We start from the raw sequence: 19,256 nt of genomic DNA on the forward strand, positions 1-19,256 counted from the left end.
GTATTACTTTGCAAGTGCAATGATGAGGGGAAAATGTGAGGAAAAGTGCATAATTGAAAAAACAAACAAAAATGAAACAAAAGCAGTTAAAAATAACATTCTGGTAGCTATGCTGCACTACAAGTTAAATTGTCAGGGACGTAAGTTTCACGGTGCTGGTCTCTAAGACCTTTAAATTGACTAGATAGATGTAATATGCAAGGAAAAATAATATACACATAGCTAAAAAATTATTTTTAAACAAATTTTGCAGGAGCTAATATGATTTAAACTCACGTACTGTTATAATACACAATTTTCAGTGATTAAGCTACTATATAACTTATTTTGTCCGTTGGCCTATTTGTAATAAAACTTGTATACAGAAATGCAGTTATTTAATTTATTTGGTTAAATCCTGCTGCCAGGATTCTGCTGACCAATAATTAATCATCTAGTAATTACATTACTTACTAACATGTAACTAGTTTTTTTATTCAAGCTAGTAAGTATTAAGTTTAATTACTGTGCTACTTATGGACATATTTGTCCTTTTTAAAAGCGAAGCTTTTCTATAATTGGGGTCGGTCTGACCGTACGTCCGTCCGTCTGGAACAGATAGCTTTTTTCGTGAATTTAGGCATGTTAGAATTATCCTATCGATTTAAAACTTTGCATGGTGATTCCTGTAGTAGTTAGGAACGATTTAGAAAGTGTAGCAACTCTATAATCGTTACCAGAATGTCCGTAAGTTCATTTTAATCATGTTGATTTTTAACTTTTTTAACAACCAATTTTTATGTAATAAAATTATCCGATTGGTCTGTTTTTTGGAATACTGATTCCTAGGACAACAAAGTACAATGTTATAAGCAAAGCATCTCTATAATCAAGTCCTAAAAACGTTAGTATGTCCTTAAACATTATCCAGTATTTAAGCAGTTTTTCAACAAATTTATTTACACTGTTGGTTCGATATTAATACATGATTTTTCAGTTCTTACAAATGTTAATGTTCGTTTGTACTACCGTTTCAGAGCTTTGCTTTCATGGATGTTGTCATCCTTATTAATAGTGTACATTGAGCATTGCATTGTATTATATATTTATAGATATTAATTGAACAATGCTTATTCTTATTCTACCAAACAAATATATAAATAAATACAAGGACTATTATGTTCATAAGTAGCACAGCGTTGATAGTTTTTTGCACATTTGTTCAGGTTCCCGCCAACCCGACTAAAAAATATGCGCAAATAATTTGATGAGACCACAAATATACACATGGATTAAAATGTATGCCAATAAAATACGATATGCGTTGGTAAAAAATTGCTTATAAAAAGATTAAGAGCAAAAATTGAGGTAAGTCGTCACTTTGGTTGCTCTGTATAAAATCCTTGTAGTTGTTTTATTACGACTATAACATGTTATATAGTAGCTGCGCTTCCAATAATCCAATGTTTACATGGGAATATTATCATTTATCTTTATTTCATATGTCACTACTATTTTTACAGTTATTGTTTTATTTGTTAAAAATAAAGTGTTTTATAGAAAATAGGGAGGGAAGGGTCATTGGACGGTATTTTACATTGGTCCCCAAAGCTTTATAAACACATTATCTCATTTGTTGATTGAAACTTTAGGGGGTCTTTATAAAATCTTGTTTAGTTTGTACAAACCTGCAGTGTTCAAACATTTCTGCCAACAATTTTGATATACATAAATTAGCCAACACATAATGTTTATACTAATTATAAATCTGCCATTGCTTTCTTGGTTGGAAGTGTCTTTGTCCCTTGCAATTAGGAGAGCTCTTTTTATGTAGAGGGTTAGAGAAAAAATTACCTAATTCTTCCTCCAAGACTTTAATTTAGAAAAATAAGCCTAAATGAAATCATTCTGGGAGCTATGTGACGGGAAGTTAATAGTTTCGAATATCAGTTTAACTCCGCGTCATAACTAAAGGCGCTAAAAATTGTCCCTACTGATGCTATGTCAGGTTGCACGACATAAATAGTTTGAAAAGAAGGAATACCTAAGCCCAAAACTCAATACCATGCACAGTTTGGACACCCAGACAAAGGTCGTGCAATTAATGGGTTGGTTGTTTTAAAGGGCGTTTGACCACATTTAGCAAGATTTTGTTAAGAGATACAGCAAATTAAGTTCGGTCCGTCCGCTCGTCCATCCGTAACGGTTTGCTCTTTTCGTATTTAGATGTGTTCTAATTGTCCTATGGATTTTAAACTTTGCTTTTTGAACCCTATAACAGTTATTTATAACAGGTATAATTTAGAAAGCGTAGCAACTCTATATTCGTTACCGGAATATCCGTAAGTCCAATTTTAACCTTTTTCAACAACATTTTTTATGTGATATGATTATCCTATTTATCAGATTTTTTTAATGCTTAATCAGTTCTGACACTCTACAAGTGTCAATAAACGTTTGTCTTACCGTTACAGAGCTTCGCTTTTATATATGTTGTTATCCTTGTTTTTACTTTTGATACAATACGTATAACATTTTCTAAATATTTTACTGTTGTTTTTCATCTTCCGTTTCAATAAAAATCAAAAAAAAAGTTTTTAAGCCAAAGATTGAGAAAACGTTATCATGAAACTTTGGAGACTTTAAATAAAGAGCCCATTGTCCCCTTCCTTCCTGATTTGGTGAACTTGCAATGAAAATATATGTTCTTGTTAAATCAAAGGTTGACAAGTTAATTACTTGTTTAGAAATTAGTGTAAAATAACTTAATTATTATTAATGGGTCAATTATTTTTAACTTTGTATTTAAACAAGGATGACAACATATACAAAACGATGCTCAGTATATTAGACGGTCAGACAAACGAACATTAAGAAAAGTAGAAAAACAACTCAGGTCTTAACAAAAATTTCGTATGAATATAATCTTTATTTTATTACTTAATTATAGAGATGATTTGATAAATGTTGTATATAATTTTGCAAAGAATCAGTAATCAAAAATCAAATGAATTGGATAAATAAAAATATGTTTTCCATAAAACAATTAAATAAATCATCATGTTAAAATGGACATACGAACTTTCAGGTGATGATTGTAGAGTTTATACGCTTTCTAAATTGTACCCAACTCTTACAGGAATTATCATGCATTGGACAATTAACGGACGGCCGGACCGACCCTAAACGTAGAATTGCTCTCTTTTTGTATAGTTATAAATAATATATAATTGACATGCCTAAATAAACAAAAATAGCAATTCGTTTCGGACATGCGGCCAGACTGGCCATAATTGTAGAATAGCTATCCCTTTTAAAAATTTTGATAAAATTAGAAATGATGTAAAAAAGAAAACTAATTTTGAGTACTGGTGAGCGTCATTTTCAGGCATATATACACAATACATTGCATTGGGTGGTCACATAAGGACTTTAATAATATGTTTTCTTGTATTCATTTGAATCCGGTGGATAGGAACCGGTTCTCATGAATACGACAAAACTATGTCTAGAATCGTATTATATCCAGTTTTCTACGAATATAGAAATGTACAATCATAAGACTAAAACCAAATTTTTTTAGCACGTGCCTTCGACACCTCGGGGCTAAAAAACTGGTTTTCATCTTATAATTGTACATTCTATATCCGCGGAAAGTTAGTTATGAAAGAAATAACTATTCTCGTATTCATTCGAATCCGGTGGATAGGAACCGGTTATCATCGATACGAAAAAAAATTTATCTAGCATCGTATTATATCCAGCTTTCTACGATTATAGAAATGTAAAATCATAAGATTAAAACCAGTTTTTTAAATCCTATAATTGTACATTCTATATCCGCGGAAAGCTGATGCGAGAAATAACTATTCTAGTATGGCTTCCGAACCAGGTGAATACCCACTGGATTAGAATCTTTCACAGCCATACTGAAAAATTAAGCATAGCATCGAATTACAGACATTTTTTCACGAATATCAAAATATAAATCATAAAATCAATACCAGTTTTCATGTTCGTTTGTCATACCGTCTGAATAGTTTTTTACTAAAAAGAATTGGTAAATTAGGTTTGCTCTGACCATATAATATGCATATTTAGAATGTACATAGGAACTGTCAAACTCCTTTGTTGTTAAATATATTAATTTTACAACAGTGTATGCAGGGAGGAAGGAAACAATGGGCTGTTTATTACACTAGTACCCAAAGTTTTTAATAACGATTTCTTATCGTTAGCTTATTAACTTTGGGGTATTTTATTGAATTTTGGTATTTATTCATTATATTGGGTGTACAAATGTTTCAACCACTAATCGTAATTTACAAAAAGGGTAATTTTATGTATCATCATTGGGAATGTAGATCAATTTATTTGCCATTGTCTTATCCCTTTCTATCCCTGATGTGTATGTGTGCAGTGTAGCATAGTTCAATATCTTTATTTCAGTATTTGGATCTTGCTAACCACTGAACCGATATGGTTCTCCTTTACAGGGTAGCTTATTTTAGGTCCTGGAAAGGGTTTTTTTGGGAGAGGGAACAACCACCATCCCAATATTAAAAAATAAAAATCATAAAAATAATAAGAGCTTTGTTAGCCCGGACCTTCAGCCCCTCGGGGCTAACAAAACTTGTTTTAATCTTTGAATTTTACATCTTAATATCCACGGAAAGATGTCTATAATACGAAGCAATAAACTATTCCTTTAAAAAATAAAAACATTGAACCTGGCTAATTTACATGGTAACATGTCACAATGTCAACACAAACCTACTGTTTATGTGTGTGTGTGTGTGTGTGTGTGTGTAGGTGTATGTGTGTATGTCTGTGTGTATTATCACTTTGTTTTTCTTGGTAAAACAAGAAAATTGCCAACTAAATATTTGTAACTTTTTTAATCTCTATTTTTCTAAAATATTGTATTCTAGGTAAAAAAAAAAAAAAAAAATGAAAGGTTTTTTTCCATTCCTTATATATTTAACCGTGGGATTCGCCTCAAGGAATTTTGAGGGGGGGGGGAGTGTCCAAACTGCAAAAAAAACAGCTTGATACCATTGTATGACCATAAGTAAATTCCCTGAAAAGCAATGTAAAATCGGACCAAACAGGAATCTGTTGCTTTAGAATTACAGACATACGGACACTGATAGACCGACATACATCGTTCTGCTGTGTATGAAAGGTTACCGAACTTGTTAGCTTGCTATTACTGTGCTACTTAAGAAGCTACTTGTACTTGTTCGTTATGAACCCGTGGTGAAAGAAAGGATATAGAAAAACATGTGGATAATATAAAAAATTATTCCATTCCCTCATAAAATGTTTCTTCCAGCTGGCTATTATTACGATACTCTATATACCCTATTCATTATGACTTCATCTCATCCCCTCCCCTTACCATTAAGGAACATATTAACCAATATATGAGGACTATATCAGCAACCTACATTAATGGCAAAAACCCTGTCACAATATCTATGTGTTTTACATCCATTGTTGGAAGAAAATGCAAGGTTTAGAATGAAAAATCTGTGCACATTCTTGCAAGGCTTCTCTTGCGGAATTCTCTTCATTATTTGGATATTTAAACTATGGATAAAGTTCCTAAGTAATTACTAATTTGTAGAAAATACTTTTTTTCCTATATAAAAATACTAGAGGCGGCGTTCTAAAATTATCTCGCTATTGGCTAGATTGAATCTTAATCTTTTTCTTCCATTGGCCTATCTCTGAATATTAATCTTTTTCTTCCATTGTCCAACCATTGAATATCAACCCAACTACAAAAAAGTTACTACACTTTTTTTAAAAAGATACTACGACTTTAGTTTCGTTTTTTCATCATTTTTTAGAGATTATATGTCCCTCTCTCTCACTTCCCTTTCCTTCCATCTTTTTTTAAATTTCATTATTTTTATTTAAAACCGTTTTTATAATTTTGTCTCTCTTTCTTTGAAATATTTTAGGATCCTAGAATTTTTTGTTTCAAATTATCGTCCTTAAAGGGTTAAAATATTTAGTTAAATGTTAAATTTTAGTTTAATATCTGAACACATTACAGACGCAGCGCTAGTATCAAATTACTTTAAAACTAAGTTTTCTTTGATTTTCTATTTTATAAATTAAAATTTTTCTATTTTATGAATAGAAATTCAATACTTTAGTATAATTCAAATAGCAACATGAAATTAAAAAAAAAGAATTTATTCTTTACAGAGTAAAATAATGGGTCTTATAGTTCTGGTCAATGAGAGTTTATTATGGATTTTTGGAGCACTATGAGTATTAAACACTCTACTATTGGAAGACTCGAGCTCATATATAGACGTTTATTTCCTATATAGATCTGCCATGGATCTTGATGCAATAAAGCAAGCCGTTTTATAAAAAATCTGTCGAAAATAATTCATAAGGTAAAAAACAGAAAAAGTAATCGCTTATATAGGTATAGAATAAATATTAAAACATGTAATAACTCAACGTCTGCACTATAAATCACTATCCATGATATCTTCTATGATCTTTTGTGCTTCGCTACTTTAGGGTTATCTCATTCTTGTTAGTGTAATAATTTGCTACACATGGATGTTGTCATCCTTGTTACAAATAAATATCGCATTGGGTTTTGTTTATAATAAATTTTTTATTTCAGAAAAGTTGAAATGTAAAAAAGGAGTTGTGCAATGAAAATGAATCCAGTGGATGTCTGTGGGAATAAGGAAAAAAAGTCAATCTTATATTCTTCATTTTATTTTTAACTGGGATAATATATTTTTACATTGAAAATGAGCTTACTATAAAGCCGCTTTTGACTTATGTATGAAAAACAGGTTTTTTTCAATAACTTAAAACATAATTAGTTGTTAATGCTGCTTTTTTCACATATTTGTCATTGTTAAAAGAAAATTTAGGCATAGGCAATAGCAAAAAAAATAAGATTGACTTTCCTGATGCAGGGAGGGGATACAGACATAATAATGGAGAAATGTAATGGAGGGGGTGACACAAACATAATAAAGGACAATTGCAACGGCGTGGTGGGAAAGAACAAAAATCTTACCGATAAACACAATGGCGTGGACGCGAATAACAAATTACCAGACAAATGCAATGGTCAGAATAACGTAATGATAGAGAAGCCGACTAGCCTGGACCAAAATAACATATTGAAGGAGAAATGCAATAACTTTGGGGACAATATTATCATAACTGAGAAATGCACTGGAGGAGAGGAAATAAATGACAACAACATATCTCAAGAAAGTTGGGACCAAACTTGTAAGAAGAATAATGACCTCATGGATGATAACAACCAGTGGAATGAAAATATTAGGTAATTATTAGTCAGGGCTCGGCACTCGCGCTTTTTCCACGTATAAGCCTCAGTAAAATCGTCGTACTATTACTTTAAAATTCATATGGATGTATAAACCTGTTTCTAAACAGCCAATTCTTAACGATGCACACAAGCGGATTTTAAGTTGAGACTTATGCGCGGCTGAGTCGCGGCTGCCGAGCCCTGCTATTTGTCATAAAGAAAGAAACAAGGATCATAATATCCTTATATACAAAATGTATTATGTCAAAATAAAGAAAAACAAAAAAAAATAATTTTTTTATAGCAAAGATTTTTAAATATTGCATCTTTACAGAAAACAAAAATTCATTATATTTTTATTGTTTAACTGCCTTCAACTTTATAACATTGTGCCCCTAATCGTTATAGAAATCATTATTCCAATTATCATATGAATAGGATACTTCTATCATGTAAAATTAATTGTATGTTGCAAAAAGTTGCTACACCTTCGTTCACTACTTTAGCTATCCGTTAAAAACAAACAGACACAAAACTAAAGAGGAAAATCTTCGCAAATAAAATGCATTTTAAAAATTTTCCTTTCTAATTAATATATAATTAATGATGCAAACTGAAAGTTCATTAAGAAGAATTATGACAAACTATTATTTTCATTTTTTTCAGCATTTGCAGAAAAACTACTTGACATTTTTAAATGATGATATTAACAAGTACAATTATGTGAAATAATTTCAAATATTATGTTGCCAATTTTTTTTTATCTAAACAGAAATTTTATGATTCTTTCTTAAGATATATTTTGTTATTTTCTAGTAAAATGATTATAGAAAAGCTTCTTTAAAAAAAATATATATATAGCTTGATATTTTATTTTAGAATAGACCTTTGAAAGTGCCATGGTTTTATGTAAGCCTCGATACTGAAACAATGTTTAATAGCAAAGCTACAATATTATTGAACTAGTCTGTCTGTTCTTCAGTAACGCTCATTGTAGCAAAACATTTTTCTATATGACAAGAAAACTTGAAAAACTATGTAACACCCTGGGTATAAGGAAAAATAGCAACTAACATACAATTAACTCTTTGATTGCACGACCTTTATCTGGAAGTCCAAAGTGTGCACAGTAAAGGTTCTTGCCAATAAAAGCACTTGTCTGATATGGCAGCAGTGGATACCACCTTATAATTACATTTTTTCTTTCTAGCTAAATAATTTATTAATGAAATTTCTTAAAATATCATTTTAAATGGCTTTAAGTTTAGGGTATTGAGTCTGCTAGTGGCAGTGATTCAGTAGTTAGTAGTGCAGTGTATTGCCTGCAGGCTTCCTTTTAGCTTTAGCTTCTTAATAATATTGTCATCCCTCTTAATATAACAATTTTATTTTTTAGGTTTGACTCAAACTGTGATGCTACAAATGGTGTAATCATTTCAAATAAAAACTGCTCAGGTATAATTTTAAACAATTATTTTAGGCGTTTTCCCTCATATTGTATCTAGACCATAAATGAACTTTTCAAGAGAGAAAAAAGTTATGCTTATTTTGAAACTTTAAACTTGTGTACTGTTTAAATGTCTTAAATTAAAAAAAAATAACTTATTTTAATTTTAATTTGTCCCGGACTGTGTTTTTTGTAGAATTGAAAATTTTTAATTAAATTTGAATTGTTCTCCTCCCCTCCCCACAAGGACACACCACCCCTATTCGGGACTTATCTTTGAACATTAATTTCTGAAAATATGTTGTCATAATTCTCTGGACACTTGAAATTTAAAATATGTTATTTAATCATTTCTAGGAAATAATAGTGAAAGTATTCATTAAACAGGATATTTTGTAAGTCCATATCAGTAAATCTATAAGTATAGATGTCTGACCTGGATACCCCTGTTGGAGAGCTTTTTTGTCTGCTATCAAACTGTTTTCTGCTCTTTTGTAACGACATGGATGTGTTAATATTCCCGACGCTATTGGTTGATTTTCAAAGACCCAATTGAAAGTCGGCACAGGGTCCTTGGGGTGGGGACATACAGTTATTAACCCATTCCCCTCTATTGTTTTACTCTAATTCCATCACTTTTTCCGTCAGATTAAGTTATTTTTTAAAAACTGTATCATATTGTTTAAATCAAAACACAAATAACCAATTCATCTAATGAAATATTATTATTAATAATGTATTGTATACTTCGCCATTTATCAACATGATTATCCTTGTTTTAAGATCTATTTCCATAATTTCTATGCAATTAAGTTTCTATTTAAAAACAAACACTCGTACAATATTTAGGAGATTACAAAATGTAATATTTTGATCTAACATGTAACAATTCTTTTCTTTCGTTTTTATGTAATTTTCTGACAATAAAACACTAACATTTTGTAATAACGCAGCAAATTTATGATTAGGTTTTGTCAGTCAGTTATTTAATTCCTCTTCCTATTACATAAAGTAGTAAACTTTTTTTGTCTGTAGCGAAGGATCTCTCTAACCGCTGAACCGATTGGATTCTCCTTTACAGGGTATCTTCTTATAGGTCCCAAGAAGGTTTTTAAATATTTTGGGGGAGGGTACCACCACCTTCCTAAGAAAAATCGCCCCCAGAAAAAAAATTACTCCCCCTTCTCAAAAAAAATTTAAACTAAAATAGAAAAATATTGGTTTTGGGATTTAACTCCACCTCCTCAAGTGCCCCTAGAGGTCTCTAGGGGCGTATCCGCTAGTTTTACAAATAAAGTAGTACGGTTTTTTTGTTTATCAATTAAGATTTCGCCAACCACTGAACCGATTTCTCCGCTTTAAGGAAGCTTCACATAATTTCTAGGATAGTTTTAGACTATTTCCCTGTCCCATGAATAGTAATACAAAGCCCCTAGCTGATAGGGACGTAACGGAAAGTCTTCTTATAATACTTCTTAATAACACTACTATTTAATTCGTTAATTAAAGCTGTTTGATTCTTTTTGCTACGTTTATAATGAAACTAGTTGACATTGTTTTGTTAATGCAGACAATTTATTTTTATTATCTAATATTGTATCTCTAATCCAATAACAATTAGGTTAATGTTGTTTACAAATATTTCTTTTGCACAGAAAGTCATCCAATCTAGAGGGGAAGGTGCCATTGGACTGTTTATTACACTTGTCCCCAAAGTCTTATAATGACGTTTTCTCATTGATTGGCTTCACAGTCTTGGGGAGTTTTATTGAATTTTGTTCGTTTGCTTCATTTAAGTAAATGTCCAAACGTTTCAACCATTAAATGGAATCCACAGAAGGGGTAATTTTGTTTATCATCATTAGGAATATACATCAATTTACCCTCCATAGTTTTGTCCCTTTAGAGCCCTGTATCCAATTTCAGCCATCTCTTTCCTTGTATCATTTTAAAGCCTGTTGAACCTGACACATTTTGCATTGATATACAATATATATCAATGGTTTTTATCTTACTCATACGTTGCCAGACATAGTGTAAAGTATTTTTCAGTATCTCTACGAAACCGATTAATATTCGGTGGATTAGAACCGGTTCTTAGTCATACTGAAAATTATGTATATCATTGCAGTTTATTTCTTTTGTTTATGTTAAGAGTCTTAATATAAACAAAAGATATAAACTCAAGAGGAGGAAAGAGGGGAGGAGGGAATTTAAGAACAAATGAACAGTATGCTTTACTAAAATTGTAGATCTATCAATCCAATTAAATGTTGTCTGTTTTAGAACCTCTGTATGATATATCTGAACCTTGTTGCTGCAATACTGGCTGTGATTCCTCAAATCTTCTGGATCAGGTAGTTTTGCAACAGTTTCCCTTAAAGTGTTTAGCGAGTATAGAAACCACCCCCCCCCCCATCCTTAAAATGAAACAAATTGAAATAAGTTTACCTAACTCCCGTATTTTCAATTTATTTCACAACTAAAGGAATAGAGTTCTGTGCTCGGAGGGAACTTTGAGGGAAACTCAACTCATGTTGTCGTTTGCGAAATTGAAAATAATCTATGAAAGCATCTCTTCTTTTTTGCTGATCATTCGTCTTTCCTTTACAAAAAAAAACCTAATTTTTCTAATTATGCATCAAATGTTTTGCTAATTTCAAACTTACAATAATAACATTTTTATACAATAAATAAAATTAGTTTAGATTTACTAATCTTTTTTCTTATCGTTTTTAATTGACATTACGCGATTTTCTTAATTGATATAATAGATTTTTAAATATTTCCTTAATTTTGTGTTTCATACAATTTTATTTTATCTTATTTGAGTAAATACTCAACTTCTATCAAAATGTTAAATTGGAATTAATATTTTAGTCATTGTTGTAAAATTTTTAAAAAATAATCTATTTTTTGCTGTATCAAACTTGAAAGTTTTAATTTTAAAGATTGTCAGGTGAAAGTTTTTATTTTTTATTGCAGTAAAATAACTCAAACTGCAGGTAAATTAATTTATATAAATGTAAAAATCAATATTCATTTTAAACATAATTCTTACATAAAATTTAGCTGGTATAACTATAAAAATAGCTTAAAACTATTCCAAGAATTAAATCTGAAAATAAAATGGATTAAAACCATCACATTAGCTATGTATAGTTGACCAAAAAAATCTAAATCGGTTCAGTGATTATTGAGATCTTAAGCTTCAGACAAAAATATCCCTCACTTTTTTATCTAATAGAATAAAAAAAGAAATTGACAGATTCCGCAAAAGATATTTGATTTTTTGTACAGCATGTTTGTTGTAAATAAATGATAATAAAAAAATACCACTACATTTTAACATTTTTATATCAATTTTATTAAACTTTCAAATATTTGTTTATAGGAAGCTATACATATATGATTTTTTTTTCTTTATGTAGGAAACATTTGATTTCATCTTTAATGGGACTTTAACATTATTAAAACAACAATTGTTTTTTTTGCTTTTCAGATGATGGATCTTCGAAAAGAATTTGACTGTTTAGAAAAAGAAAACAGGTAAAAATTTTGCAGTTTGGCTTTAAAACAGATTAATATCCTTTGGATTAGAACCGGTTCTCAGCCACACAAAGAATCATGTATAGCAATAGAAAAATAGCAATAATATCTAAATGTTATAATTTAGATTTATTTTAACAGAAAAGCTGTTTATAGGACCTTGAAAGATTTTTCTTGAGTAGAAAGTACACGAAACCCCAGCAGGTGCCGCTGGGCTAATTGTTCATTGAGATCTTAAGTGATAAGCCAATAGAAGATAAATTGATAAACATCCCCGATGATGTTAAACTAAATTTCTCTTCTCTAGATTAAATAAACGTTGAATAAAAGTTGAAACTTGAATTTAAAACTTTGGGTACCAGCATGATTTACAGTTCAATGTCCCATCACTTCCTGGATAGTGCATAAAACTGATAAAAACTATTTTGGCAAGTCTTGCTAAACTTTTAATAAAATTGAATTTTTTTCCATAAATTTTTATATTTTGCAACATGTTTAATATTTTTAAAATTATAATGAAAACAGGTTAAATTATTACACTAAACAGCGCTCCAAGAACTCTGTTAATTTAATAAAATTAAATGTACCAGTAGATACATTCCTTTAAGCCACTTGTGGCACTTAGAGGATTGGGGGAGTAACCCTCCCCCCAAAATAGATATCAACCTTTCCTGGACCTCTAGGAGCTTTACTGTATTAAAGGAGAATTTATATTGATTTAGCGGTTTGCGAGATCCTTTGCTACACACTAACACACTCACAGAGAGACAGTATAGAAATATGATTATATTTAAATAAAAATATTAAGTAATGCTGCAAATAATCTGTTTGCTTTTCTTCCCTAAGTTTTTATTGTTTAGCAGCAAATAAAAGTTTATTTGCTATTTGGTTTAGCTTCCAAGAAAAACAACTAATGTTATTTTTTAATGATTATGAATTTGATTTATTGTTTATCTGTTTTCATTGGTTAGAAGCACTGCTACATTATAACTAGAACATGTCATTTTATACTGGGATCTAAAGGGATAAGACAATGGTCGATAAATTAATGTACATCCCCAATACACAAAATTTCCTGTTTTGTAGATTACAATTATTGGTTGAAACGTTTTGACAATCAACCTAATGATTCAATAAATCTAAATTTATTAAATGTCTCCAAAGATGTTTAGCCAACGAATTAGAAAACGTTTTAAATCTTTGGGAACTAGTGCAATAAACAGCCCATTGTCCCATTCCTTCCAGTATTTCATTGCATTTAGTTCCGACTATATGACTAACATTAAGTCTAAAGAAATCTCTTTTTAATTATTTTTATAAAATCCCCAGATGTCATCTTCAGTGATTTGTTGACAATCATTAGAAATTTTCTCATCTTTCAACTCATATAATATTCTAAAATTCAATTATATTCTGATTTGAAAGATTGTTCATAGTGCTTCTACTTTCAGACATTATGTCGTCCTTGTTTTGTAATAGATTATTCATGTTAAATAACAAGCATTAACTTGGGTAAAATTCAAACAAATTTTGGGTTATTTGTGACATAACATTTATTTATGTGTCTGCCCTGCAATTTTCAACCAAAACTTTAAAATCCATTTTACAGGGCTCGCTAAACGCATATATAATTATCAGAATAAATATTTAGAATATTTGGCAGATTTCCTCAAAGCGCCTAGTTGAGTGTAGAATAACACTCCTCCTTCGCTTTATTTAAAATTAATTGACATAATTCTAAAAAATAAAGGGTGTTGGGCCTGGCTTTTGTGCTAGGCAAGGCACTTTAAGGAAAAACACAAAATTTTAGCAGCTATTTGCTGCCTTTTTTGCAACAGTTGCAAGAACATCTGCAAAAAGTTCGGTTGATGTTAGTCAAATGCTAATATTATATAAAACCGCCATTTTTGTATTAACCAGCTACATACTTACTTAGCTTACTTGTTTTTTTTAGCCACAATCGCATCTTATTTCAAAGTTTTCAAAAGTTTTCTTATAGAAATAAAACATATAATTTAACGGCTGAAAAGCCTTTAAATATGAATGTTTACATATGATTCAAATAAATATATTTTACATTTACATATTTACTAACAACTTTATGCAAATCTTTTTACAATTTTACCATGTCAAATTTTCATATTATATAAAAGATTCTTATACAATTTACAACCCTTAAAATCCCGTTTTTTATAGAGAAGCTACATTATTAGTGCTTGTGTCTGTCCTTTTGTCGGTCTGTAGCACAATATAATGTAATCTTTTTATACCTTTCTGAAAAATTTCTTCTAGTAATAAATGGATGCTTTAAGGTTACAAATTGTTCAATAGCAATTCTGTACAAAAAAAAGATTTATGTGTACAGCTTGCTGTTGTGCAAAAGGAAGTACGGCTGGTACAATCTGAAGTGTACAAATGGCGCCATTGCAGTGATGTACAACAAAGAGTTATAGTTTACAAATGTTTACAATATACAAATATTATTTAGGGATTTACGTGTACAGCTTGCTGTCTTAAAAAAGGGAAGGTATGGCTAGTATGCTTTGAGGTTACAAATTGTACCATAGCAATTCTGTACAAAAAAAGAGTTCTAGTTTACATGTTTACAATATATAAATTTTATTTAGAGATTTACGTGTACAGCTTGCTGTCGTGCAAAAGGAAGTACTGCTAGTAAAATCTGATCTGTACAAATGGCGCCATTGCAGTGATGTACAAAAAAGAGTTATAGTTTACATATTTACAATATACAAATATTATTTAGAGATTTATATGTACAGATCCTGTCCTACAAGAGGAGGTACTGCTAGTACAATCTGAAGAGTACAAAAAAGAGTTACAGTTTACATATTTATAATATACAAATATCCTTTAGAAATTTACGTGTACAGATCCTGTCGTACAAGAGGAGGTACTGCTAGTACAATCTGAAGTGTACAAATGGCGCCATTGCAGTGATTTACAAAAAAGAGTTATAGTTTACATGTTTACAATATACAAATATTATTTAGGGATTTACGTGTACAGCTTGCTGTCGTGCAAGAGGAAGTACGGCTGGTACAATCTGAAGTGTACAAATGGCGCCATTGCAATGCTGTACAACAAAGAGTTATAGTTTACAAATGTTTACAATATACAAATATTGTTTAGGGATTTACGTGTACAACTTGCTGTCGTACAAGAAGAAGTACGGCTGGTACGCTCTGAAGTGTACATATGGCGCCAGGAGGCGGAGCGATCCCTGTCAATTAAAGAGGAGGAGGAACAAGAACAGGTTAGATTGGTTGTAGAGCAGCAACGCTGTAATAATGTAACTAAATTGCATATAACTAGTCCATTTTAAAAATCCATTATAGGTAATTTAAGCTTTTTAAGAAAATTTTAAAAGTCCCGCTAAACTTATTTGAAGCTCTTTATAGTTTCTATAAAAAATGACGTCTTACTATACAAATGACCAATAATAGGCCAATACACAGACTAAATTACCAATAGAGGGCAAGTATGCATTTTAATTGACCTATGGTAGGCGCCTGTATGAGGTCATTTTTTATAGACACTACAAAAAGCCTCACTTTTCTTGTTTTTTTGATTCATTTTTTAATAAACAATTCCATAATGAAAAAAAATTTTAAAAGAAATTTACTTAATTGATGAACAAATAAACTATTGTTTTTATTCAGGATGATTTATTGTTAAATTCTATTGATCAAATCTTGTTTGAAAAACAAAAGCAAGTTTATTTGGTAAGAGCATTTTTATGGTTTTATTTCTATTGCAAAGTGTGTTCTATAAAGCTAAATTTACTATAACACTGTACAAAAGTAGCAGGATGTTGGTCTGTGTATACAAAATGATCTTGCTAAGCACTAGACGAATATGACTCTCCTATCTAGGTTCCAGAATTATTTTATCTCTAGTAGACGAGAGGTGGAAATGGGGAAGGGAGTAAATCTAACCCCCCCCCCCCCCTCCACTTACCTATAAAGTAGAAATTAGATTCAAAATATAAAAAAACTTATATGACTTAAATTGCCTGTTCTTTGGTGCAGTCTTTGTTTTTTTATTGTATGACATGTGTGTTCTTTTTATTTTGTTCTGTGTTAATCTGAAGATTAAGAGAACAATTAATTAGAAATACAAGTAAATAAGTTATTTCTCGTATCGTATTATAAACGGCTTTCCGCGGATATAGAATGTACAATTATAAGATTAAAACTAGTATTTTTAGCCCCGTGGTGCCGAAGGCACCGGCTAAAAAAACTAGTTTTAATCTTATGATTGTACATTTCTATATTCGTAGAAAACTGGATATAATACGATGCTAGACATAGTTTTTTCGTATTCATGAGAACCGGTTCCTATCCACCGGATTCAAATGAATACGAGAAATAATATTAAAGATCTCACAAGAAAGAATATAAAAAATTTTAAACCGTAAAAAAATAATGTCTTGATTAGTGGCGGTCACATAATTCACCAGGGGGGTGCAAAGCCTTGTGGGAGTTAAAAAAGGAATGACAGTCCATTCCAATTTCAGTGGGGTTGATGACAACCCCTACACCACCCTTCCGGACGCTTATGGTCTCGATAATGTCCTCAAAATTTTTAAAGAAAATTCCATTTTGTTGGTCATTATTTTGGTTGTTTTCGTACCTAAAGGACAACATTCTAATAACCACTCAGGCAATTTTAACCCTTCACAGACGGGCCCCCTTTCTAATCTTAATCGTTCGGGGAAAGCAGGGGGGTTTGAAGGATATTTTAGTATTTTAGCAGCATAGATGCTTTGTTTACGTCAAGAAAATACGTGGATGACCCAACCCATTTTGCTTGCATCCTGTGCCCGCCAGGAGTTTGCTTGCATCCTGTGCCCGCCAGGAGTTTGCATGCATCCTGTGCCCGCCAGGAGTTTGCTTGCATCCTGTGCCCGCCAGGATGATCATATTCAAAAAGTTCCAACTCTTACTTTTGTGTAATACACAAATTTAAAAAGTCAGTCAACTATAGCCCTCTATCTTTCACACCTAAAAAGGAGGATAATTTGTCAATAAGTGACGTAGTAACAATAGCTTACCTATTTTTTATTAATCTTGCGGCTACGCCCCTAGAAACCTCTAGGGGCCCTTAATGTGGGGAGAAGGAAAAGTCGACACCCTTCCTTTTTCAATTTGAGTTTTTAAAAAAAAGTTTAAAAAATTAGTGGGGCCATTTTTTATTTGGAGGGTGAAGATACCCTCCCCCAAAATAGTTTTTAAAAAAACTTTCCTGGACCTATAAAAAGCTTCACTATAAAAGAGAACCATATCAGTTCAGTGGTTAGCGAGATCCTTCGCTACAGACAAAAAAGCGTATTACTTTATATAATAGGATAGTAATATTTTTAGACGAACGTTTTAATATTTAACTAGTTTCAGAGTAATCTCGAACCAGAAGTAAAGTGTTCTTTTGTAAATTGTAACTCTAGATTTTTTACTTTCTTGCGTAAGAGAATCATTAAAATTTTATGCATTAAATATTTTATTATGGAACTACAACAGGGATAGACAATAATAGATAAAATAATCATCCTTAAAATTATACTGTGTAATGTTATGACCTTGATAACTGCTAAATGTCTTAAGAGGGAAAAGATAGAAAAAATATTTGTTTATTATTTTCCTTTCTCTTCCTGGAGTTCAAAAAGAAATGGAATATTATTTTTATATATTCCTTAAATTATAAATTTTTTGCACATATTGGGCATATATTTTTATTTTTAATCTAAAATCAGAACAGAACATTTATTTCTACATTTACTTTTTCTGGAGGGGGGAGGGGAATTCATGGAGTCCACAAGGATTTTTTAAATGAATAAAGGAGAAAAGAGGGGGAGGGGGAACTTAAACGTTGAAAGTGTTAAAATGGTGCCAGGGTTTTCTTTTCCTCTTAAAACATTTTACCATAGGGTTAGTAACCCTCTTTGACGTCTTGGGAAAACCTTTTCTTTTTTTTAAAAAAAGGCTTGCTTTTTTTTAAAGGAAGCTTTTCTTTGATTAGGGTCAGTCCATCCGTCGGAAACGGTTAGCTCTATTTGTTAATTTAGACATGCTAGAATTGTACTATCGATTTCAAAGTTTGTATGATGATTTCTGTAATAGTTAGGTACGACTTAGAAAGCGTAGCAACTCTATAATCGTTACCAGAAAGTCCGTATGTCCATTTAAAACATGCTGATTTTTAAACTTCATGTAAGATATAATTATCCCATTGGTCTAATTTTTGGAGTACTGATTCCTATTGAAACAAGGTACAATATTTTATGCGAAGCATCTCTATAATCAAGTCCTAAAATATAAGTATGTCCTTAAACAGTATTCTGTATTTAAAAAGTTTAATTTGGTCAAAACTGATACATTTATATTTTGCTTATTTAGTTCTGACACTTTACAAGAGTTAATGTTATTTTGTCCTACCATTTCAGAGCTTCGCTTTTATGGATGTTGTCATCCTTGTTATTTTTTTTGTTTTTTTATCTAGATAAGTGGAATTCACAATGTGTTAACCCAGGAGGAAAAGAAAAGTCAGGAGGGAAAATTTACAAATCAGAACAACAATGAAATCAAAGGTAAAAATATATCAGTATGGCTTTGAAACCGATTAATATTCGCTAGATTATAGAAACTGTTCTCAGCACTCTGAAAATCATGTATAGCATCATATTACAGTAAATTTTCCATGAATATTAAAATAAAATCAATTCCAGCTTTGCTAGCTCGAGCCTTTGGCTGCTCTGGCATAACAAAACTGGTTTTAATCTTAGAATTTATATTTTGATATCCGCGAAAAGCTGTCTATGATACGATGCGATTATTAAATGTATCCTATGTGCAAGTGATCGATAAACTGACGGGGTCGTACCTGCGACAAATTTACATCAGTTAAATTTTCTTTAATTGCTTTATCTAAGTACTAGCGGCTACG

The 19,256-nt window shown here is 31.0% G+C and overlaps 1 protein-coding gene across 1 annotated transcript in view; it reads left to right on the forward strand.

Moving 5' to 3' along the window:
- The first annotated feature begins 6,942 nt into the window (after positions 1-6,942).
- Positions 6,943-19,256, forward strand: part of LOC145319500 (uncharacterized) — a 37,616-nt gene continuing 25,302 nt past the window's right edge. Inside the window, exons 1-7 of the mRNA XM_080161651.1 lie at positions 6,943-7,315; positions 8,697-8,755; positions 11,034-11,104; positions 12,250-12,296; positions 15,447-15,570; positions 15,977-16,039; positions 18,813-18,900. Of these exons, the coding sequence (XP_080017777.1) occupies positions 6,960-7,315; positions 8,697-8,755; positions 11,034-11,104; positions 12,250-12,296; positions 15,447-15,570; positions 15,977-16,039; positions 18,813-18,900 (808 nt within the window). The 5' untranslated portion in view covers positions 6,943-6,959. The remainder of the gene's footprint in view (positions 7,316-8,696; positions 8,756-11,033; positions 11,105-12,249; positions 12,297-15,446; positions 15,571-15,976; positions 16,040-18,812; positions 18,901-19,256) is intronic.

The sequence above is a fragment of the Acartia tonsa genome, chromosome 5, assembly GCF_053477335.1.
Source record: "Acartia tonsa isolate MP-2025a chromosome 5, ASM5347733v1, whole genome shotgun sequence".
In the NCBI taxonomy this organism is placed as follows: Eukaryota; Metazoa; Arthropoda; class Copepoda; order Calanoida; family Acartiidae; genus Acartia; species Acartia tonsa.